This window comes from Capricornis sumatraensis, chromosome 22 (assembly GCF_032405125.1).
Source record: "Capricornis sumatraensis isolate serow.1 chromosome 22, serow.2, whole genome shotgun sequence".
In the NCBI taxonomy this organism is placed as follows: domain Eukaryota; kingdom Metazoa; phylum Chordata; class Mammalia; order Artiodactyla; family Bovidae; genus Capricornis; species Capricornis sumatraensis.
Genome location: NC_091090.1, coordinates 31,866,096 through 31,889,502, shown reverse-complemented (window position 1 = coordinate 31,889,502; position 23,407 = coordinate 31,866,096). Strand labels below are relative to the sequence as shown.

General features: G+C 55.1%; 1 protein-coding gene across 3 annotated transcripts; it reads left to right on the top strand.

Annotated features, from left to right (window-relative positions):
* Positions 1–2,549: 2,549 nt before the first annotated feature.
* Positions 2,550–16,299, top strand: DDR1 (discoidin domain receptor tyrosine kinase 1). Of its 3 annotated transcripts, XM_068994046.1 has the most exons (18): positions 2,550–2,650; positions 5,441–5,567; positions 5,658–5,760; positions 5,978–6,206; positions 7,552–7,699; positions 7,962–8,070; positions 8,566–8,752; positions 8,964–9,210; positions 9,727–9,822; positions 9,945–10,096; positions 10,896–11,061; positions 11,819–11,929; positions 12,964–13,208; positions 13,381–13,508; positions 13,678–13,893; positions 14,342–14,576; positions 15,129–15,278; positions 15,391–16,299. In XM_068994046.1, exons 2-18 carry the CDS (start codon positions 5,483–5,485, stop codon positions 15,529–15,531), a joined length of 2,748 nt encoding a protein of 915 aa, XP_068850147.1. In that variant the 5' UTR covers positions 2,550–2,650; positions 5,441–5,482; the 3' UTR covers positions 15,532–16,299. The 3 variants fall into 3 exon arrangements, with proteins under 3 accessions (XP_068850147.1, XP_068850148.1, XP_068850149.1); XM_068994047.1 differs by lacking the exon at positions 11,819–11,929; XM_068994048.1 differs by lacking the exons at positions 13,678–13,893; positions 14,342–14,576; positions 15,129–15,278; positions 15,391–16,299 and having other exon boundaries at positions 12,964–12,999; positions 13,074–13,208; positions 13,381–13,507.
* The last annotated feature ends 7,108 nt before the right edge of the window (positions 16,300–23,407 follow it).

Here is a 23,407-nt window from a genome sequence, read left to right as displayed (position 1 = left end):
AAGTGGACTTGGTGGCATCAAGGCCTGTCTCACACTCGGGGCCTTCTCCACCCCCTCACCCTGCCCCCCCAGCCCCCAGAGGATTCTCTCCCCAGCTGCTGACCCAGCCTGCTTGTCCCAGAGGCAGCTGCCTTTCCCAGGAAGGGGACAGCAACTTGTGTGGAGGGCCCATCCTCTCTCTCACTGGTCCTGCTGGGCTTCCCTGTAGTGGCCCGGTGGTCTGCGGGCTGGAGCTGCTCTCTCCTACGTGCCTCGCCTCACATTTTCCCCAGCTGTTCCTCCTCTTTCCTGGGCAGCAGGAGGCCATTGGCTTGAAGGGGAGGGAAGCCCGGAATGGAAGGACATGGAGGGAGGAGGGGTAGAGGGTCCTCTGGGGGCTCAGGAGGACATGGGGGCCTACTGGAGTTGGGAGTGATTCGGGAGATGTGGGCGGGCTCTGGGGACCACCGACCGCTGTGTGGATACACTAGGTGTGTGGATACACTCGGTCCTGGGTACTACTCTGGGGGCCTGGATGGCAGGGACTTCCCTCTCTGGCCCCTGAGAGTCTCGGCTCAGAGCCTTGCATTCCAGCCGGCTCCAGCCCCCTCTCCGCTGTCACTTGACTCCACTGGGCCCCAGTCCTGCATCCCTCCCACTCCTCTAGCTCTGGGCTGGGATGAGGTGGGCATCACCAACTAGGAATGTCTCCTGGAGACAAGAGGGAGCAAGGGTTTCAGGAGTCTATGGTTTCTTTGACTCTCTGCAGTGGACTCCTCGGTCTGGCACCGCCATGCCACCTGGCCAGGGTCAGCGTGCGCCTGGGGTGTGGAATGTCCCACTGGGGTGTGAGGGGCTGTGACTCCTTCCCTGAGGGATCTGGCGGCAGCTCAGCCCGGCTGCCCGCCCGGGGCTTCCCGGGAGCAACAGCCCCGGGAAGGAGGGGCCGAGAGTCCACCCAGGTGAGGTTACTCGGGAAACCTTGGCCCCACCCCCGGCGGGCCCCACCCCCGGCCCGGCCTCTCCGGGCCCAGATTCCCCTGCGGCCGACTCTGGAGGGGGAAGGTACGCCGGGGAACCCTGGGGCTTTGGTGGGAGGGGACAGAGAGGCAATTCTACGGGGCTGTCTGTTAGTGAGTCCCTTAGCAGTTGGGGTTCCCGAAGGTTTGTGGGTTGACCCGGGGTTGGAGTACGTGCCCATGTGTGCCTTCACCTCTCCCAAGGGCCCGTCTCTTCCTGGTAGTGCCCTTGTGTACTTATCCAGGACATCGTGTTTCTTTCTTGGGACTGTTGTCTGGGTCTGCACGTAGGGTGAGTTTCTGTCTACTTGCTGTGAGGTGCAGTGGGGCAGAGATCTGCAGTGGCATGAGGCCCTACCCTACCCTGCAGGTGATTGGCAGGTGTGGGGGGGTGGAGAGAGGTGGTGGGCCCCCGGTAGCCCCTGAGCGGGGTGGAACACCTCCCCGCACAGCTCTTCTGTCCTGCCCACCTCACCCAGCAGCTCTCTGCTCTTTCTCTCACTGGATCTGTTTACTCAGTCTCTTGGCACGCAGCTTCTCGGTACCGCTCCTTTTTGACTGTGTGATTTTCTCTTTGCCTCCCTGTCCTCCTCCTCACCCCCGCTGCTCACCTGTCCAGGCCCGTCCTTGCCAGCGATCAGACCAGGGTCAGAGCTGCCTGGGCCTGAGGGGGCCCTATCCTGAGGAGGACGCTGAGGCTTTGAGCAGGTAGCCAGGGGAAACAGGGCCTCGGAGTCTGGACGCTAGGGTCCTTGAGAGAGACTGGGAAGGGCCTTGCTGACTTGTGGGGAGGAACTGGAAGGTGGAAGTCGAGGAAGGGGTTGGGAGAGGTGGAGCTGGCCCTCAGGCTGGGCTGGGGTGTAGGGGACCGGAGACTCAGAGCGGTCAGAGAGAAGCCGAGGCTGGTGATGTGAAAAGAGTAGGTCTAGGAGGCCAGGTTGGACAGGTGAGCCCCGCTCCCTTCCCCCATTCAAACTCCGGCGCAGCGCCGGGCCTGTGGGAACGCGCTCCTTCCCTGTGCCCTGGGGCTGCTCCCCTTCACCTCCCTCTCTAGGAACTGAGCCCAGAAAAGGGGGCTGGGTGGGTGGAAAGGGGGGGGCCATCCCGTCGTGGGGGCAGGGAGTGTGGGAGGCCCTGAGCGGTCCACAGCTGGCCCTCCTTGCGGCGATCCTCCTTTGTGGGGCTCCAGGGGCTGGGCCGTGGGCGGGTGGAGGGAGGTGGGCGCGCCGAGCTGGTTACCTGGGGGAGGCCGCGGCGCGCGGGGGAATGCGGGTGGGCGTGGCGGGGCGGAGGGGAGCGCGGGGCCGGGAGGGCGGCGCCGGGCGTGGGAGCGGCGGGCGGGGACTGTCCGGCCCGGGCGGGGGAAGGGAGGGCCGCGGCCCGGGCGCGCGGAGAGCCGGCGGAGCGGGGGAGCGGGGAGGGGGAGGCGGCGCCTGGGCTCGAGCCGCCCCAGTCCTGGCTCCTCTCCCCGGAACAGGCCCCCGACAGCTGCTCGCGGGAGCCGCCTCCCGACACCCGAGCCCCGCCGGCGCCTCGCGCTCCCGGCTCTTGGCTCCCTCTGCCTCCCCCTCCCCGCGCCCCGCCGCCGCCGCCGCCGAGGAGGCCCCGCTTCGGGGTTGGACGCCCGGGTCTGCGGCGAAGAGCGATGAGAGGTAGGGAGAGCGGCGGGAGGACCCCGGCGGGGTGGAGGGGCGAGGGCGGCGGCCCGGGACTCCGGGGGCGCGCGGTGGCCCAAGGATGAGGGCATGGCCGGGAAGCAGGACGTTCCCGGGCTGGACTTGGTCGTCCAGCGTTGCTAAGTCAGTCCCTGCCCGCCTCCCCAGCGCTCTGGCTTACTGCCTGAAAATGCGGGCAGGGGGGACACCCCTGACCTCCGAGAAAGTGTGTTCCAGTCTTGAGGAAGGACCCCCTAACTCAGTCTGGAAGGAACTGCACCCCAGGAAAACAGGTGTCCCCACCCCCACCCCCCCATCATCTCCAAGCTTTCTGGAGAAGTGGGCCTGTCCTCCCACTGGGCCAGTCTCTGCGGGCACCTACTCACTGTTAAGCCTGCTCACCCAGCCAGCTCCCAGTTGGGCAGCCTGGCCTCAGCCCAGCAGAGAGAGGGCCTGACACCATAACCTGCCAGCGACAGGCGCTCATTCACGCTGGATGGTCAGTTGGTTCTGCCAGGAGATACTGTCATTGCCCAGTGAGCACCATCCTCAGTGTCCCTCCCCTACTCTGGTCTCCTAAGTGGGGAGGGAAACCAGGGGTTAGCTCTGTGTCTGGCACACTCCCTCCTTTCCAGCCTTCACCCTACAGGTCCCCTGCTGGGTGGACATTCCTTTCCAGCACTTCCACCCCCAGCCAGACTCACTGTTGCTGATGGCACATAGGCGTGCCTGGAATTGAGTGGTACAGTGAAGACAGGTGAAAGCTGAGCCTATGGGAAAGTAGAGAAATGGCTTTTTCTTATTGTCACTCCAGCCACCCAAGTTTCCTTCTGTTCCCCAGTCTCTTGACTTCCTTATGGTCACCTTGAGTATTAGTGGGTAGGCTCCAGTTCTCTTGGGATCCTGTGCCCGAGGACCCAAGTGTGAGTGTCTCACACTGTCCTCTGATCATAGGAACGTGTCCATCATGTCAGGTTCACAGGGGTCGAAGGATGGCTAGTCACTAAGTGGACTTGTAAGATTGCAGAGGTGTGGATGGAGCTGATGTGTGCACAAGTGTCTGTGTTTGCCCTGGGGTTGGGGGGGATGTCTGTGTGTGTAATGGATTTATGAGACTGTCTCTGAAAGTCTATGAGACAGAGTTTTGTGTATGTGTGTGCGTGTACCCTACATCTAACCCCGGTGTTTACATCTGGCTCTATAAGTTTGAGTGACCACGTGTGTATATGTGTGTGTGTGTACAGAGCTCTGTGGGTATTGTCTGCAATGGGGGTTGGGAGAAGAGGGTGATGGGCTTGCAGCAGAGTGTTCCAGCCTTTGGCTTGTAATTGGTTGTGACGGGGTTGGGAAAGGTCTTCTGGGCCTGTCCTTGGTGCTTCTGACCCAGTGGAGAGAAGTGGGGTGACAGGGTGTCAGAGAACAGATTGCCCCAGACGCCTCTGTGCATTTCTCTGCTTGGCTCTGTGCCCTGCGCTTCGAAGCCTGCTCTGTTTACCTCTTGCTTTGTGTTTCTCGCCCTGTCTCCCCCTGCCTTCTTTCCTCTGTCTTTGTATCTATGCCCCAGGCTCCTCTTGCTTGCTCCGTCTGGCTGCGATGACTCATCTGGGGTAGGCATGAAGGTTACTCAGGGGAACAAGGGCCCCGCTGTTCCCTGGGGAGGTGGGGGGTGGAGAGCAGCACCCAGGAACGCCAGGCTGCCTGCCTGGGGCTGCGGCAGTCTGCTCTGGGTGTCGGCTCCCCGACCCCCAAGGGACCAGGTGTGATGCTTCTGGTTCCAGCTCTCCTTTGATAGCTGGGTCCCCCCACAACTCAGTAGCCCCTCAGCTGCTGCTGCAGCGGAGCTGTGGGGTCTCAGCTGCCTCTTACATTCCTGCCCTAGAGCATTGTGGGAGCAGCTGGAGGAGGACAAAGGGATGGGGGAGTGTCCCCCCACTCCTCCTACCTCCTGGGGTGACCTGGCTTCCCTGTCTTTAGAACCGCCCTCATCTCCAAGGCAACTCATCCTTTCCCTCTGCCCTGGGCTCTTCCTTCTGAGGCAGCCCTCTTCAGAAACTGGCAACTGGGGGAATAGGATGTCAAGATCTTAGGAAGGGAAAGCAGAGCAGGTAGAGGGGATAGGAGGCTTGGGGCCTGATGGCAGAGAGGGTAAAGGTCGGAGGGGTGGCGCTAGGAGTCCCAAAGAATTCCACAGCCTGGAGAACTGAGTGCTGACCTCTGCTGGGAAGAAGACAGGTCAAGATAGTTTGGTCTGGCTCTGGGCCTGGGACTGAGGCTGGGGAGGGTAGGTACCTGGGTTCATAAGGAGTTGTAGTTGAAATGGTTTTCAGGGGTGCGGTGGGACAAGCTGCCTGGGGCCCAGTGAGGAAGAGCCAGGATCCTTGAGCTGTAACAGGCACAGGTCACCTGGGGATTGCGTTAAAATGCAGATTCTGATTGTGTGGGTCTGAGAGTCTGCATTTCGCCCAAGCACCCAGATGTTGCTGAAGCTGCTGGGTCAGGGGTCAGCAGGGCTGTGGCGGGCACTGAGATTGGGAGATGCTGGGGTCCCCCACTTGTTTGAGAATTCTGGTCTCCTAAGTGGGGAGGGAAACCAGGGCTTAGCGCTGTGTCTGGCACACGGGGAGCATTCTAAAAATACCGCTGATGCTGTTAAACAGTGACTGTTGTGGTCATCTTGCTGCAGTTATCCCCAGAGCAGCCCATTCTGTGTCTCTCGGGTTGTTGGCCGTGAGCCAGTCTCCCTGATTGCCCTTACACTAACCTCTCCTCCGCTTATGTCTCTTGCAGAGATGCTGCCCCCGCCCCCATAGGCCCAAGGGATCTGGAGCAATGGCACCAGGGGCCCTTTCATTTCTACTGCTGCTGCTCTTGGTGGCAACTGGAGATGCTGACATGAAGGGACATTTTGACCCTGGTGAGGAGACTGGCTGTTGGGTCCCTGATGGATGGGGCTTGGGAGACTGAGTCGGTGGCCTTGACCCTCCATACGCCTGTGTTCACCCAGCCAAGTGCCGCTATGCGCTGGGCATGCAGGACCGGACCATCCCAGATGGTGACATCTCTGCCTCCAGCTCCTGGTCAGACTCCACCGCCGCTCGCCACAGCAGGTACCTGGCACACCTGGGGCTGTCCCAGAGGGAAACCCCTGGGGCTGCTGCTTGTGCTTCCAGCCCTCTGACCAAGTCAAGAGGCTTCTGAGAGGGCCAATGCCAATGGCAAACCACCCTCCCCGCCTAGTTTCAAGTGTCTGGGTGGGGATTAAATACTGGAGACAGAGGCAGACCTAGGGCCAGGCATCCCCTGTGACCTCCTGCCCCCTCCCAGGCTTGAAAGCAGCGACGGAGATGGCGCCTGGTGCCCTGCAGGGCCGGTGTTCCCCAAGGAGGAGGAGTATCTCCAGGTGGACCTGCGGCGGCTGCACCTTGTGGCGCTGGTGGGCACCCAGGGACGGCACGCGGGGGGCCTGGGCAAGGAGTTCTCTCCCAGCTACAGACTGCGTTACTCCCGGGACGGCCACCGCTGGATGGACTGGAGGGACCGCTGGGGCCAGGAGGTGAGGCTGGCGGGGATGGCTCTGGAAGGCTGGGTCCCCTCTGTGCCCCAGCTGTGCACTGTACACTAATGACTCTGCACTGTGTGCCCTCTCTAGCCTGGGCATCTCCCCTGAGCTCCATCAAGTGCTGCAAACCTGACCACTTCCCACCTAGATGTGTAATAGGCTTCTCAAACTTACCATAAACTTCTCAGGCTGAACTTGATCCCCATTCCCACCCCAAACCTGCCCCGCCCCCAGCATTCTCCAACTCAGGAAATGGTACCACTGTAAGCTAAGATGCTATCCCCGATTCCTCTTTTCTTCCCATCTCCTACTTTAAAGCATCAGCAAGGCAGGTTTGTTCTGCCTCCATGATATTTCCTGAAATCTACTCATTTCTTAGCACCTCCATCTCTACTGCCCCAGGCCAGGCCCCACCATCCCCTGCTTAGACGAATGCAGTAGTCTCCAAACAGCTCTCCTTGCTTCTTTCTCTCCTGAAGTCATTTTCACCTGGAGGCTACATCCAGGGTGCCTGAGAAAATGCCAAGCAGATGCCTCATGACTGGCTCCCTCCCTCTGCTGGCTTTCCTCCCCGCCAGCACAAAAGCTGAGCTCCCTCCTGGGTGCAGAAGCTCAGCCCAGGCTGGCACTTGTCCACACCCCTGAGTCCTCTCCCTGTTCATACAGGCCATGCTGGTTTTCTTGCTGTTCCTGGAACACTCTAGGGCTCACCCCACAGTCTCAAGACACCTTCACTTGCCAGTCTCTGTGCCTGGAAAGCTCTCCCTCCCCAGCTGTGCCCAGGCGTTCCTCCCTCCATTCAGTTCTCCCCCAAGATATCACCTCCTCAGAGCCTTTTTCAACTCCCCACTTCCTGCTGCCTCTTGCTTGTGTAGCTGTCTCTCTTCCTGGACTCTCAGTCCTACAGGGGAGGGATGGATGCTCACCACCGGAGGCTGTGCCTGGCTGGTGCAGAGTGAGCGCTCAGCCAGTGGCTGCTGAGTGAACAGAGGGATTGGGGTGAAGGAAGAGGGAAGCCAGAGCAGGGGTCCAGAGCTGCAAGGGCCTGGGTAGAATCCGGGCACCACAGGATGAGCGGAGCCAGGCAGGGAAGGGATGGGAGAGCTGACGCTGGAGGTCAGGACAGACCGTCAGGCTGGGAGGGGTGTCAGAGGGCTCTGCTGCAGCCCCTTGTCTTACTGAAGGCCCGGCTGTACTCCACTGCCCCAGATGCTCGGTCCCACCCTTTGTGGGTCTCTCTGTGGCCACTGTGGGCTGGGCCAGGAAACCGCTGGTGGCTGGGAAGTTAGATCTGATCTGGAGCCTCCTTCTCCCATCTATCCCATGTCCTGGCCCACAGGTGATCTTAGGTAATGAGGATCCTGGGGGAGTGGTGCTGAAGGACCTTGGGCCCCCCATGGTGGCCCGACTGGTTCGCTTCTATCCCCGGGCAGACCGGGTCATGAGCGTGTGTCTGCGGGTGGAGCTCTATGGCTGCCTCTGGAAGGGTGAGTGTTCAGACCCCGAGGATTCATTCCTGTCCTGGGGATGGGGGAGCGGGGATGGGGAAGCGAGGTGTCCAGGATCCTCTCTCCTGTTGGGAAGCTGTCCCTATGAGTGAGGAAGGGACAGGCAAGCATTGCCTCTGCCATGCCAGTGGCCTATGGCAGCGCTTGAGAGAGGGGTCTGAAACCCACCCAGGCCTGACACGGGTGGGGGAGGGAGGCTAGATGTTCTGTGCCCCTAACGCCCCTCCTACCCCCACCCCAGATGGACTCCTGTCTTACACGGCCCCTGTGGGGCAGACGATGTACTTATCTGAGGCCGTGCACCTCAATGACTCCACCTACGATGGATATACCACGCACACTGTTGGCGGGTGAAAGAAGCGGGCCCCGCAGGACACGGAGCCTGGGGTGGGAGGGTGGACGGGGTGGGTGGGGCAGGGGTTTGGTTAGCTGTCTGGGCAGGGAGAGGGCGGAACTGCAGAGAGGGATGGCTTGGGTGGGGCCTCCAGGGACAGGACCAGGATTGAGGGGTAGCAGGGTGACCACTAGCTCATGTGATACTTGGTGCAAATTAGGAAAAGGCGAAGACACTTAGCTCCATTGTAAATTGTCACAGTAAATACACACATCGTGGGCTGAGCGGTGTCCCTTAGAGGCAGAGCCTTCGTGTAGCATGTGACTGCAAGGTGCTCCACCCCGCCCTCCTCCCCGGGTGTGGAGAAGAGAGAGCTGTGTGAGCTTGGGACGGGGTCGGGGGTTGCTGGGCCAGGCTAGCCAGACCACTGGGAGGCAGGGTTGTAGAGCACTCAGACAGGTGACACTTTCTTCTCTTCCAATCTCTTCTTCCTCGGCCCCCTGCTTGCCAGGCTGCAGTACGGAGGGCTGGGCCAACTGGCAGATGGTGTGGTGGGGCTGGATGACTTTAGGAAAAGCCAGGAGCTACGAGTTTGGCCGGGCTACGACTATGTGGGCTGGAGCAACCACAGCTTCCCCAGTGGCTACGTGGAGATGGAGTTTGAGTTTGACCGGCTGAGGGCCTTCCAGGCCATGCAGGTGGGTGCAGCCAGCTCCCAGGGCAGGCTCTGAGACCACGCTGGGTTCCCTGGGGTGCCTGCTTGGGCTCTCCTTGCCTGAGGGCCTTCCAGGCCATGCAGGTGGGTGCAGCCAGCTCCTAGGAAGGGCTCTGAGACCAGGCTGGGTGCTCCGGGGTGCTCGCTCGGGCTCTCCTGGCCTTGACCTTGTGTCCCTCCTCCCTTTCCCCCAGGTCCACTGTAACAACATGCACACGCTGGGAGCCCGCCTGCCCGGTGGGGTGGAGTGTCGCTTCAAGAGGGGCCCGGCCATGGCCTGGGAGGGGGAGCCCGTGCGCCATGCTCTGGGGGGCAGCCTGGGGGATCCCAGAGCCCGGACTGTGTCAGTGCCCCTGGGCGGCCGCATGGGCCGCTTCCTGCAATGCCGCTTCCTCTTTGCGGGGCCCTGGCTACTCTTCAGCGAAATCTCCTTCATTTCCGGTAAGCCCCTGGTCTCTGCCCAGTTCCAGGCCCCTTGGATTGCTAACCTGTAGTGACCCCAAATAGTCATTCTTGGCACCAGCTTCTCCCCACAATCCACCAACTAAAAGGTTAACACCTACCACAGCCACAACCCTCCAGGATCCTATCCTACTCCCTTTCCCAGTGGGCTGCTGCTACACTGAGAATCAGCCCTGCAGCCTGTTTAGTTGTTCAGTCGTGTCTGACTCTTTTGAGACCCCGTGGACTGCAGCCCACCAGCCTCCTCCGTCCATGGGATTTCCCAGGCAAGAATACTGGAGTGGGTTGCCATTCCCTTCTCCAGTGGTTCTTCCTGACCCAGGGATCAAACCCTGGTCTCCTGCATGGCAGGCGGATTCTTTACTGCTGAGGCACCAGGGAAGCCCTGCTCCCGCTTCTAACCAAACAGCAGGTCATTCCTTGGCTCTCGTGCATGTGGGCCTCCCTTTGGTTGCCCCCTTATCTGACTCCCTCTTTTTTCTCCCTTCTCCCCAGATGTTGTGAATGACTCCTCCCTGGCTTTGGGCGGCACCTTCCCACCAGCCCCCTGGTGGCCACCCGGCCCCCCTCCCACAAACTTCAGCAGCTTGGGTGAGCCGCCCTCGGGCCCCCTTAAAGGCGTGTGGGTCCTGTGCCACCAGTCGTCCCTGGGGCCCCCGCAGCATGGGTGGGGGGTTCTCCGGTGGTCCTGACCCTTGTGCTCCCCCCGCCAGAGCTGGAGCCGAGGGGCCAGCAGCCTGTGGCCAAGGCCGAGGGGAGCCCGACCGCCATCCTCATCGGCTGCCTGGTGGCCATCATCCTGCTGCTGCTGCTCATCATTGCCCTCATGCTATGGCGGCTGCACTGGCGCCGGCTTCTCAGCAAGGTGGGCATTGAGGGGATAGGTGGGATGCGGGGGCAGATAGTGGGACTCCCGTGTTAGTTTGGGGTCCAGCAGGGACCACAGAGTGCAGTCGGATGAGAATAATTAGAGGGAGGCTTAGTAAGGAACCCACTTCGAGAGACATGGGCAGGGGGTATGTAAATCAGAAGTAGTGCAGTTCCTAGGGCCTGCTCACCACAGCGCTGCCTCCATCCCTGGGCCTGTGGGTGAGAGGAAGAGGCAGTGACCGGAACCCAGGAGGAATCTAGGAGGAGTGTGGAGAGGGCGCCTGAGACGGGCAACGGACATAGGTGCCAGGAGGCAGCTCACCTGGGTCCATCCCTTGGGGCGAGGCTGGGAGGCTAAACACCCTGACCTCACTTCCTGCCTATTCTCCAAACTCCTGCTGGGGCCCCTCTCTGGCCAACCCAGACCCGGCCCGCTGATGGGGCCCACACATCAACCTCTTGGGGCAGAAGCCCAGTGGGAAAAGGTGGCGAGTGGAGCTAGAGGGGCGACTGAAAGAAGTGGGGCACACCGCCACCCCTGCCCACATCTTCTGGGCGAGAGTCCAGTGGTGGTGATAACGTGTTAAAGTTGATAGTTGTGAACTGGTAGGATTTGGGTTGGAACCCCACTGTGGGACTTAAATGCACCAGAGCCTGTTTCTTGCTGGTGAGATGGAGTAATAGTAGACACGATACAGGCCTGTAGTGAGGACTGAAGGAGGGCACACGGGTAGCGCAATTAACAAACAGCTGAGCAGTGTCTGCGCTTAACGTTTCCTGTTCCCCACGACAAGGCCGAGCGTAGGGTATTAGAAGAGGAGCTGACGGTTCACCTCTCTGTCCCCGGGGATACCATCCTCATCAACAACCGCCCAGGCCCCCGCGAGCCACCCCCTTATCAGGAGCCGCGGCCTCGTGGGAATCCCCCCCACTCTGCTCCCGGTGTCCCCAACAGCTCTGGTAAGACCTGCCTTTCCCCAGTCCCACCTCCATCCTCTGCCTGTCTTCCTAGTGTATCCTTCCTCTCTCCTTTACCGTTCCTTTCTTTTCCTTTCCCAGTTTCAACTCATTTTCTTATTTCTGTGTCCTTGGTCCCAGACCTCTACGTTACTCATGTCCCTACCGTATAATTTCCCTCAGGAATTTCCCACAGTTCCCAGTGCTCTCATCCTGTTACTGTGTCCCCCACACACCCCAGTCTCTTCTCATTGTGTCTTTCTGGCTCCTCTCCTCTCCTCGACTCCCCATGTTCATCCTGTCCATCTATCTGTATTTATATATCCATTCTGTCATTTTTCCATCTGTTTGTCCATCCATCCATATATACTCATGCATCCATTCGTCCATCCATCATCCGTTCATTAACCATTCACCATCTGTTTGTTCTTTTATCATCTATCCATGCACTCACTCTCCATCCATCCACATATATTCATCCATCCATCTACCCATCCACCCATCACCTATCCGTCCATCCATCACCTATCCGTCCATCCATCACCTATCCGTCCAGTTATCCAGCACTCTCCAGATCCTTGTTTTACACCGTCTCTCTCAGTATATTCAGTCTCATCAGCCCTAGTCTTGCCCTGTTCTGTGTCTCCCTGTCTGTCTAGCCTTGAGTCTCATCCCTCCCCCTTGTCTCCCCCCGCCCGCCCTCTGTCTAGCCTTGAGTCTCACCCCTTCCCCGTGTTTCCCCCCCTCCTTCTCCCGACAGCGTTGCTGCTCTCCAATCCAGCCTACCGTCTCCTTCTGGCCACTTACGCCCGCCCCCCTCGAGGCCCGGGCCCCCCCACACCCGCTTGGGCCAAACCCACCAACACCCAGGGTAAGCCCCTCCACCCCTAGGCTCTGCCAGGCTCCTGGTACCTCTACTGGGGCAGGGAAAGTCCTCAGACCTTGCTCTCCCTCCTCTCCCGACTGTGGCCTCTTCTGCTCTCCTGAGCTCCCAAGGAGGAAGCTTTTATGCCCATAGCGCTCTTCTGCTGCTGCTTGCTCCTTTTTAAGGCCGCCCCCTTGAGCTGAGGAGTAGAAAGCTCCCTCGTTCTCAGCTCGGTTCCCTTCCTCCTGTCACACCCATCTCTTGAGCTCCCAGAGCCAGAGAGGAGGATGCGGCGGTGGCTCCAGGCTCTCTGTAACCCCTCCTTCACTCTGCCCTCTCTAGAGCTGCAAGGAGGCCCTCTCCCCGATGTGTCCTCTCTCTGCTCACACCCCCTCCCTTCCGTCTGCTCCTCCTCTCCCCTGTGTTGCCTTCTTGTCGCCCCTTCCCCAGGGCTAAGCGGGGACAGCTCTGCTTCCCCTCCTGTCTCTAGACTCCGTGTTGTGCAGGCTGGGAGGCACTGTTCTCTCCCTCCATGTGCCCCTGTCTCTCCTTGTCTCTGAGCTTGGTGTGTTGGGCCAGGGAGGGTTTGGGAGAGAGGATGAAAGGATGCAAGCAGGGGGTAGCCCAGCAACATGAACGGCAGTGGCCGGCAGTGAGTGGGACAAGGGTTTGGAAAATGGAGAGTCACCAGATGGCTGGGACCATCCTTCTAGTGGTGGGTAGAGGAATTCCATTTTCAGCCAAGACTTTTTCATGGTCCTGGACTGTGCTAGGATCCCTAGAGAACATGAGTTCATGACCTTCTTTGCTTATCCATTTCCACTGCCTTGAAAGCTCTGTAGCAGCTCTTATCCCATGCCAGCGCCTCCTCTGTTTTGAGGCTGCTGGGTGGAATACCAGGAAGTGGAGGGTAGACCCCGTCTCTCACCTACCTGGGAGGCAGGGGATGAGGCCTCTGGGCAGTGGGGGATGTGGAGAACCTTGCCTCTCAGGGGCCGCTTTTGATGCCTCTTTCTGTCTTCTTTCCCTCACCCCTCCAGCCTGCAGTGGGGACTATATGGAGCCTGAGAAGCCAGGTGCCCCGCTTCTGCCCCCACCTCCCCAGAACAGCGTCCCCCATTATGCCGAGGCTGACATTGTCACCCTGCAGGGCGTCACCGGGGGCAACACCTATGCTGTGCCCGCGCTGCCCCCAGGGGCGGCTGGGGATGGGCCCCCCAGAGTGGATTTCCCTCGGTCGAGGCTCCGCTTCAAGGAGAAGCTTGGCGAGGGCCAGTTTGGGGAGGTAAGTAGGATTCCTCTCCAGCTGTCTGCAGTGTCTGCCTCTCTCTGGGGCTGTATGCCACAGCCAGGCCTCCCCTTGGCCAGGAGCCTGTCCTCGGTGGCTGTGTTGTCCCAGTGGGCCCTGTCACCTTGGTGAACCTCGAGGCTCCTAGCAAATCGCCTTCTTCCTCTAGGTGCACCTGTGTGAGGTAGAGAGCCCTCAGGATCTAGTCAGTCTTGACTTCCCCCTCAATGTGCGCAAGGGACACCCTTTGTTGGTAGCGGTCAAGATCCTTCGGCCAGATGCCACCAAGAATGCCAGGTGAGGACCAGGGATGGCGTCTGGAAGGTGAAGAGTGAGAAGTGATCAAGAGGAAACCTGGAACAGTGAGGAGAGTGGCTGGGGGCTAGTGAGCAGGGGTGCAGGGTGCTAGTTTAGAAACTGCAGGGCAGCCCCTCGCTGTCCTGCCACCTTCTCCCTGCTTCTCCAGGAATGACTTCCTGAAGGAGGTGAAGATCATGTCGAGGCTGAAGGACCCAAACATCATCCGGCTGCTGGGCGTGTGTGTGCAGGACGACCCACTTTGCATGATAACCGATTACATGGAGAACGGCGACCTCAACCAGTTCCTCAGTGCCCACCAGCTAGAGGACAAGGCGACGGAGGGGGCCGGGGATGGGGAGGCGGCCCAGGGGCCCACCATCAGGTACACACACAAGGGGGTCTCATCTGCTCCCCTCGCCCCGGCTCAGCGGGAAAGGGGAAGCACAGGGTGGGCAGGCAGGTAAGGTTCCAGGAGGGGGCCTGGGATGAGACACACATGGCCGTGTTCATCTGGAACTTGAGGGGCAGGAAGGCGGGAGATGATGAGTGAGGGTGGTGCAGGTCAGGAACTGCCCTGTGCGCTCTCTCCCCCACTCTCTCTCTGCCCCTGAGTGCAGACTGGGGAGCATAATAAACATGGTGCCTCTTTGGGGTCGGGTGAGCGTAGAGAAAGGTTGAGTGGACCTCCACCTGGACTTTCCATCTCTGCCCCAGGAGGAGGGAGAACCCAATCCTGGGAAGCGGGCTCTCCTTCATCTCCCAGCAATCTGTGAGGTGGGCATGAGTCTAGGGCTGCCCCATGACCCTCTGTTGTCGGCTCCCGTACCCAGCTACCCGATGCTGCTGCACGTGGCAGCCCAGATCGCCTCGGGCATGCGCTATCTGGCCACACTCAACTTTGTGCATCGGGACTTGGCCACGAGGAACTGCCTGGTTGGGGAAAATTTCACCATCAAGATCGCCGACTTTGGCATGAGCCGGAACCTCTACGCTGGGGACTATTACCGTGTGCAGGGCCGAGCGGTGCTGCCTATCCGCTGGATGGCCTGGGAGTGCATCCTCATGGTGAGAGGCCCCTAGAGAGGCGGGCAGGGAGGGGAGGCTGGGGCAGCACTGACTGCCACTCGGAGCTCTGGGAACTCGTTCAGTCCACCTGCCTGCCCTGGACTGCAGTCTTCCTCATCACTAAAGTGAAAGTTTGGGCTAATGTTCTATAAGGTCTCAAGGGACTTGAGGAAGCAAGGAGTTATGGTGTGATGGGAAGCAGTCCAGGAGCCAAGATTGAGTGTGAGAGATGGAGTCAGGGTAGCAGAGAGAAAGGAAGATAAAGAAGCTAGAGACAGACTGGGAATCAGGACCAGAAAATGGAAAGAAAGATGGATAGAAACAGGAAGAGGTGAGGCGAGGACTGGAGCAGCAGAAGGAAGGCAAAGCCAGAGGAGAGGAGTGGGCTTGGTGGGAAAGAGGGCCAGCTAAGGAGGGTGGAGTGTCGGGGGCGGGAGGGAGGGAGTGCAGTGGGCGGTGATGCTGAGTGGACATGGGGTCCCAGTGGGGAGAGCAGGAGGGTCTCTGTTGTCTGATGGCTTTCTCTGCCTCTGTTGGTTTACCACACACCAGGGGAAGTTCACGACCGCCAGTGACGTGTGGGCCTTTGGGGTCACCTTGTGGGAGGTGCTGATGCTCTGCAGGGCCCAGCCCTTTGGACAGCTCACCGATGAGCAAGTCATCGAGAATGCAGGGGAGTTCTTCCGGGACCAGGGCCGGCAGGTGAGAGCAGAGGGGAGGGAAGATGGGTCTGAGGGGCTGGGAGGCCCAGAGCCTATCATCTTAGGGACTAAAGACCATTTGCCTGCCTTTCATCCATGCTGCCACAATGCAGGTGTACCTGTCCCGGCCCCCGGCCTGCCCGCTGAGCCTGTATGAGCTGATGCTCCGGTGCTGGAGCCGGGAGCCTGAGCAGCGACCACCCTTTTCCCAGTTGCATCGGTTCCTGGCAGAAGATGCGGTCAACACAGTGTGACTCACAACACCCAGCTGCCCTCCTCGGGGAGGATTCAGGGGAGGCCAGTGCACTAAACAAGAGGAGCTTACGGCACCCCAACTCCATTCCCCCTCCCGACCTCCCTTCACCTCTTAGAGGCAGTGTGGCCGAAGGTGGGCTGGCCCTGCCAGGGAGCTGATGCCCTCCCTTCCCCGGACACGCTCTCATGCCTCCTTCCTGCTCCTCTCCTAGAAGCCCCTGCCGCCCACCCAGCTGGCCCTGTGGATGGGATCCTCTCTGACCTCCTTGAGCCATCCCTTGGGGGAGGCTGGGAGAAGATATAGGGCAGACACTGGACCTGGCCCACTGGCGCACCTGGGCCCCACTGGACAACACTGGTACCTGGAGAGAAGGCTGCTGCCCCCAGCCTCTCTCTCTCCGTCACACACTGGACCCCACTGGCTGAGAATTTGGGAAGTGAGGAGGACAAGAAAGAGAGAAGGGGGTTCCCTTGTATCTCCTCCTGGAATTGCCCTCAGCTTTGGCCTTTCCCTCCTCCATCCTCTGAAACACTGGACTTGGGGGTGATCCCTACCCCCACCCTTCCGCCTCCCCACCTCCCACCTGCCGTGTTGTAGCTAGAACTTCTCCAAGCCTGTATGTTTCTGTGGAATAAGTATTGGGATTAGGGGGGAAACAGAGAGCAATGGCCTGTGGCCCTGGGGTTGGACATCTCTATCGTAGCTGCCACATTGGTTTTTCTATAATCACTTGGGGTTTGTACATTTTTGGGGGGGAGAGACACAGATTTTTACACTAATATATGGATCTAGCTCAATGCTATTTTAATCCCCTGCACTAGGCAGGTAATAATAAAGGTTGAGTTTTCCACAGCTGTGAGTGGGCTTCTTGGGGTTTCGTCAAAATCTGCCTCCTGCTCCCCCACAACCCATTTCCTTTCTTCCTTCCCCCCTTTTTTCCTTCTTCTCCCTATTCCATTTCCTAACGTGTTTTGCCCAGCAGAGTGTTCTGTTTCTGCGTAAGTCAGACCCTTGCCTGTAGGACCTAAGGTCCCACATGAATACGGAGGTCTGCAGGAGGCTAGAGGGAGGCCTGACCCATGGACCCCTTTGGCAGTCTGGAGAGGTCAACTGATTCTTCCTCAGAATTACGTTTTAAAACGTGTTTAAAAAACATTACATGTATATATACATACATATATGGAATATATATACACATATACAATTATGACTACATGTATATAAAACAGGAAAGCAATTGAAAGTTGACCAAAATGTTAATAAGAGATATAGTAATGTGTGCTGCTTTAAAAAGTACTTAAGACCTAGCAGCAGGTATAATAATTACTGATATTTTCAAAAAAGTAATGAGCATAAATGATACTCTGAGATTTCTACAGCTGTAGTGGGATACGAAAATAGCCATGGTGTCTATCAGTGACAAGTCACAGGTACTGCTAATATACTGGGGCTTTTGCTCAGTCACACTTGGAGGAAATGCTAAGTTTCAGTTCAGTTCAGTTCAGTCGCTCAGTCGTGTCCAACTCTTTGCGACCCCATGAATCGCAGCATGCCAGGCCTCCCTGTCCATCACCATCTCCCGGAGTTTACTCAGACTCACGTCCATCGAGTCCATGATGTTAGAGGATAATAAAAATAGAGGTGTAATTTTTTTCTTGCCGAAATTCTAGGAACCCCTCCCACGTCTTGGATCCCTGGGTCTGGAAGCCACCGGTAGAGAATCCCTGGATTAGACTGATCAAGTGTGCAAATAACCCAACAGGTGTGAACTGTTTGAGAGCCAAACCAAGAGCATAAATGATCTCAGAGGCCTGGAAGAATGAGCCACAGCTACCAGGAAAATGTTTAACAAAGAGTTCAAATTTGGTTGGAATGAAAACAAAAAAATTCACTGCAAATATTGGAAAAGGCAGACCCATCTTGATGGCAGTTCATGTGAGATAAAGATCCTGGGTCTCAGTTGATGACATTCACAAAATGAGTTAACTGGATAATGGAGTGACAATAAAGATAATTTAATCTTAGGTTGTATTAATAGGCCCTTGGGGTTCCAGGTCACAGGTCTCAGTCCTGCTGGAAACTACACAGGTCAGATCACAATGACCCACAATTTAAGATAAGCACTGACAGAACAAAGAACTCCCAAACCTCTGACCTTAAAAGTCTTAAGCTCTAGACCTAGGCAATCACCTTGGATTCATTTGAATTTAAGTCTCAGCAGGTTCAAACCTGCTGCTCATCTGTGTTTTTCTGACAGCTGCACAAGACAGAAACCTGGGCATCATCCTTACATCCCTTGGCCCCTACTCTCATCTCCCAAGTCCTGTCTACCCAGAAGCTCTGTTGCCTTTGCTTCCCCAATTCCCCTTAAAGTCATCATTTCTGTTTCCATCCCTATCAGGGCACATGCTACCTCCATCTTGCCTGGACCACTGAGTAATCTCCCAGGATCTGTTTCTGTTCCTCTCTGGTTTGTTTAAGCCAGTGTGATCTTTAGGCATGCAAATCTAAACCCACTCCTTTATTCCAAACCCTTTAATGGCTTCCCATGGGCCTCAAAATAGAACAAAATCTTTTGGGGCAAGTTTGCTCCCCTACCCCTACTTTGTGCACTACTGGCCTTCTTTCAGTCCCGCCAATGGACACAGTCCTTCCTGCCACATAGAATTTGCAGCTTGCTCTTCCTCCACTTGGAACATAGTTTCCTGGTGTTTTTGCCTTGTTAACTCCAGCTTGTCCTTCAGTAACGTTCCTTGACTTGCCCAACCAGGTCAAATCCCCTCTTGATGCTCTCAGAGCACATGATTCTTCTTTATAGCACTTACTACAGGTATGAATTTACATGTTTTTAGTTATTTTTTAGAAAATAATGACAATGCTACTTACTGAGCACCCTCTATGTGCCAGGCTGCTGTTCAATTGCTCAGTTGTGTCCAACTCTTTGCCACCCTGTGGACTGCAGCACATCAGACTTCCCTGTCCTTCACTATCTCCCAGAGTTTGCTCAAATTCATGTCCACTGAGTAGTGATCCCATCCAACCATCTCATCCTCAGTTGTCCCCTTCTTCTGCCTTCAATCTTTCCCAGCATCAGGGTCTTTTCTGGTAAGTTGGCTCTTCACATCAGGCAGCCAAAGTATTGGAGTTTCAGCTTCAGCATCAGTCCTTCCAATGAATATTCAGGACTAATCTCCTTTAGGATTGACTGGTTTGATATCCTTGCAGTCCAAGGGACTCTCAAGAGTCTTCTCCAACATCACAGTTCAAAAGCATCAATTCTTCGACACTCAGCCTTCTTCATGGTCCAACTCTCATATCCATACATGACTACTGGAAAAACCAGAGCTTTGACTAGATGGACCTTTGTTGGCAAAGCAATGTCTCTGCTTTTCAATATGCTATCTAGGTTGGTCATAGCTTTTCTTGCAAGGAGCAAGCATCTTTTAATTTCATGGCTGTAATCACCATCTGTAGTGATTTTGGAGCCCAAGGAAATAAAGTCTGTCACTGTTTCTGTTGTTTCCCCATCTATGTGCCATGAAATAATGGGACCAGATGTCAGGATCTTCGTTATTTATATGTTGAGTTTTAAGCCAGCTTCTTTACTCTCCTCTTTCACTTTCATCAAGAGGCTCTTTAGTTCCTCTTCACTTTCTGCCATAAGGGTGGTATTATCTGCATATCTGAGGTTATTGGTATTTCTCCCGGCAGTCTTGATTCCAGCTTGTGCTTCATCCAGCCCAGCGTTTCTCATGATGTACTCTGCATATAAGTTAAATAAGCAGGGTGACAATATACAGCCTTGATGTACTCCTTTCCCAATTTGGAACCACTCCATTGTTCCATGTCCAGTTCTAACTGTTGCTTCTTGACCTGCATACAGGTTTCTCAGGAGGCAGGTCAGATGGTCTGGTATTCCCATCTCTTTAAGAATTTTTCCACAATTTGTTGTGATCCACACAAAGGCATTAGCATAGTCAATGAAGCAGAAGTAGATGTTTTTCTGGAGTTTTATATCTTAGTTAATTCAACACAGGAAGTAGTTATTGCCATTTTGCAGAGAAGATAAACCTATGTTAGGTTAGCAATATACCCAGGACAGCACAGCTGGGAAATGGAAAAACTGATGGCGAACAGCCTGACAGCTCCTGGCTCTGTTCCTTCTTTCCAGGACACCTGAAGGGGAGAAGACATGAGCTCTCCATTACCTATCATTGAATGTTTTCATACACAGAGTGGATAGGCCTAGTCAGGGAGCTCTTTCCATAATCGCAGCTCCAAGGAGCCCAGGCTGACTTTCCTCTTGAAGGCCAGTTCTAAGAACTCAGACTGTGCTCAGCCGGATATCAGACCCCTTGCATCCCTTAAAGCAGGGCTCTCCAAGAGAACTCTGTGATCATGGTCTACAACTGCACCATCTAATAGGTAGCTGCTAGCTACGTGCAGCTATTATTTGAAATGCAGCTACTGTGACTGAGAAACTGAATTAAAAATTTTATTTTAGTTAATTTAAATAGCCACAGGTGACTAGCAGCTCTTGTTCTGGACAGCGCGGGCTTAGTTTTCCCTACATTGTAGGGAACCATGATCCAGTCCACCCACCTCCCCTTGCTTGTTCTGATTAAAATGAAGCATATGGCCTATTTCAGTTTTACGCACACATAAATGCTTACTTAAAAGATGGCACTGGACTCGGTGTGCCACTTTGTAATCTCCTTTTCTCCCTGTCATGATAGGTGGTCCACAGTTCAGGCCAGGAGGCAGTGACCTCCTCTGCAAGTGTTGCCTGGCGTTCTATATTTCAAAGACCCACATTTTATCTAACCAGCTCCCAGTGATAAACATCTGGGCTGTCTCCAGTGTTTTCAGGCTACAACACAAACACAGTTTAGTAAACATCTTTGCATGTATATCTCTCTACCCATGTGGAAGTTCAGTATGCTACCTTCCTAATGGGGAGTTGCTAGGTCAAAGGGTAATCATTAAAACCATTGGTACATATCGCCAAATTACCCTTAGAAGGGTATGCCTATGTCAACTTTCCACAAAAGTATTATGAATATGGTCAAGTGCTCATGTATACTGAAGCCAACAGTGAGGTTGTCATTATTACTATCATTGCTAACTGGACATTATTTATTTAAATTACTTTTCCTTAATTAACAGTGAATTCTCTGGTGACTCAGACAGTAAAGAGTCTGCCTGCAATGAGGGAGACCTGAGTTCTATCCCTGAGTTGGGAAGATGCCCTGGAGAAGGAAATGGCAACCCACTCCAGTATCCTTGCCTGGAAAATCCCATGGACGGAGGAGCCTGGGGGGCTACAGTCCATATAGTTGCGAAGAGTCGGACATGACTGGGTGACTTCATTTTCACTTTCAATTAAGAGTGAAGGTGAAAGTTTCTTGGACTTCCCTGGTGACTCAGCTGGTAAAGAATCCCCCTGCAATGCGGGAGACCTGGGTTCGATCCCTGGGTTGGGAAGATCCCCTGGAGAAGGGAAAGGCTACTCACTCCAGTATTCTGGCCTGGAGAATTCCATGGATTGTATAGTCCATGGGGTCACAAAGAATAACTTTTTTTTTTTTAAGATGTATTTATTTTATTTTTAGCTACACTGGGTCTTTGCTACACACACAGGCTTTCTCTAGTTGAGGCAAGTGGAGGCTATTCTTCATTGCGGTGCACAGGCTTCTCATTGCAGTGGCTTCTCTTGTTGCAGAGCACAGGCTCTAGTGTGTGGACTCAGTAGATGTGGAACACGAGATTAGTTGTTCTGTGGCATGCGGAATCTTCCTGGGCCAGGGATCGAACCAGTGTCCCTCGCATTGCAAGGTGTATTCTTAACCCCTGAACCACCAGGGAAGCCCCAAGAATCACTTTTGAGAGTTTCTTCATTTGGTTACAAGGCACTTGTGTTTATTCCATTTACTGTCTGTTATTTTTTAGTATTTCTATTATATTGTTTATTTTTCTTACTGCTTTTGAGTGATAAGTGCTCTTTGTATTTTGGCTATTTTATCCACCATTTCTTCCCAGATTATCAGTTCAGTTCAGTTGCTCAGTCATGTCCGACTCTGCGATCCCATGAACTGCAGCACACCAGGCCTCCCTGTCCATCACCAACTCCCAGAGTCCACCCAAACTCATGTTCATTGACTCGGTGATGCCATCTAACCATCTCATCCTCTGTCGTCCCCTTTTTCTCCTGCCCTCAATCTTTCCCAGCCTCAAGGTCTTTTCAAATGAATCGGCTCTTCGTATCAGATGGCCAAAGAATTGGAGTTTCAGCTTCAACATCAGTCCTTCCAATGATCACCCAGGACTGATCTCCTTTAGGATGGTTGGATCTCCTTGCAGTCCAAGGGACTCTCAAGAGTCTTCTCCAACATCACAGTTCAAAAGCATAATGATGCTATGGCTCTCAGCCTTCTTTATAGGCCAACTCTCACATCCATACATGACTACTGGAAAAACCATAGCCTTGACTAGATGGACCTTTGTTGGCAAAGTAATGTCTCTGCTTTTCAATATGCTGTCTAGGTTGGTCATAACTTTCCTTCCAAGGAGTAAGCGTCTTTTAATTTCATGGGTGCAGTCACCATCTGTGGTGATTTTGGAGTCCCCCAAAATAAAAGATTATAATTTGTCCTTTAACCTTATTTAACGTCTGTCATAAAGTAGCTTTGCCAGTTTTGTGTCACTCTTTGAGGATTTTAAACATTGCTCAAGAAATAGAGCAACAAAACACGCATGGGCTGGCTATAAAGTGTAACAAAGCTTTAGTCTTACCATTTTGATTCCTGGTCACTTGGAAATGTACTTCAAATCCCAGTTTCAGCACTTTCTAGCTATCTGATCACAATCACAAATTTCTTATTCTCAATGAGTTTCCATTTTCTAGTCTGCAAAGTGGGAATAACAAAACGTGAAAGTGAAAGTCGTTCAATGGTGTCCAACTCTTTCTGAAGCCATGGACTATACAGTTCATGGAATTCTCCAGGCCAGAATCCTGGACTTGGTAGCCATTCCCTTCTCCAGGGGATCTTCCCAATAAAACTTGTCTTTCAGGAATTTGGGTGACCGTGTAGCTCTGGCTTTTACTGAAGAAGTTCCCTCACCCTGTAATAGTTTCATAAATCAAATCAGGCCAATCAATTTTTCTTTTAAAAACTGCATTTATTAGGATATTCTAATTAAACAGGAAGCGCTGAAACTCCAATACTTTGGCCACCTGATGCAAAGAACTGACTCACTGGAAAAGACCCTGATACTGGGAAAGATTGAAGGTGGGAGAAGGGGACGACAGAGGATGAGATGGCTGGATGGTATCACCAACTCAATGGACATGAGTTTGAGTAAGCTCCAGGAATTGGTGATGGACAGGGAGGCCTGGCTGCAGTCCATGGGGTCGCAAAGAGTCGGATACGACTGAGCGACTGAACTGAACTGGGGAGGTGAGCGGAAGCATGCAGGACATGAGAACATTTGTAGAGGACTTGGGCTTCCCTGGTGGCTCAGACGGTAAAGAGTCTGCCTGCAGTGCGGGAGACCCAGGTTCCGATCCCTGGGTGGGAAAGATCCCCTAGAGAAGGAAACAACAACCCACGCCAGTGTTCTTGCCTGGAAAAATCCCATGGATGGTGGAGCTTGACAGGCCCCACTCCATGGGGTTGCAAAGAGTCAGACACGACTAAGCGACTTCACTTTAGGTACCGAGGAAGGCGCAGTGGATTGAATTAACACCTAATTTGAGAAAATGCTCTGGAAAGTGCATTATTGCAATTTTACGGGAAGCAACTGAGCTCAAGGAACCCAGTTTCCCGCGTCTCTACACGTAAGCGTCTGACCACCAAGCAGTTTCTGCACCTCCG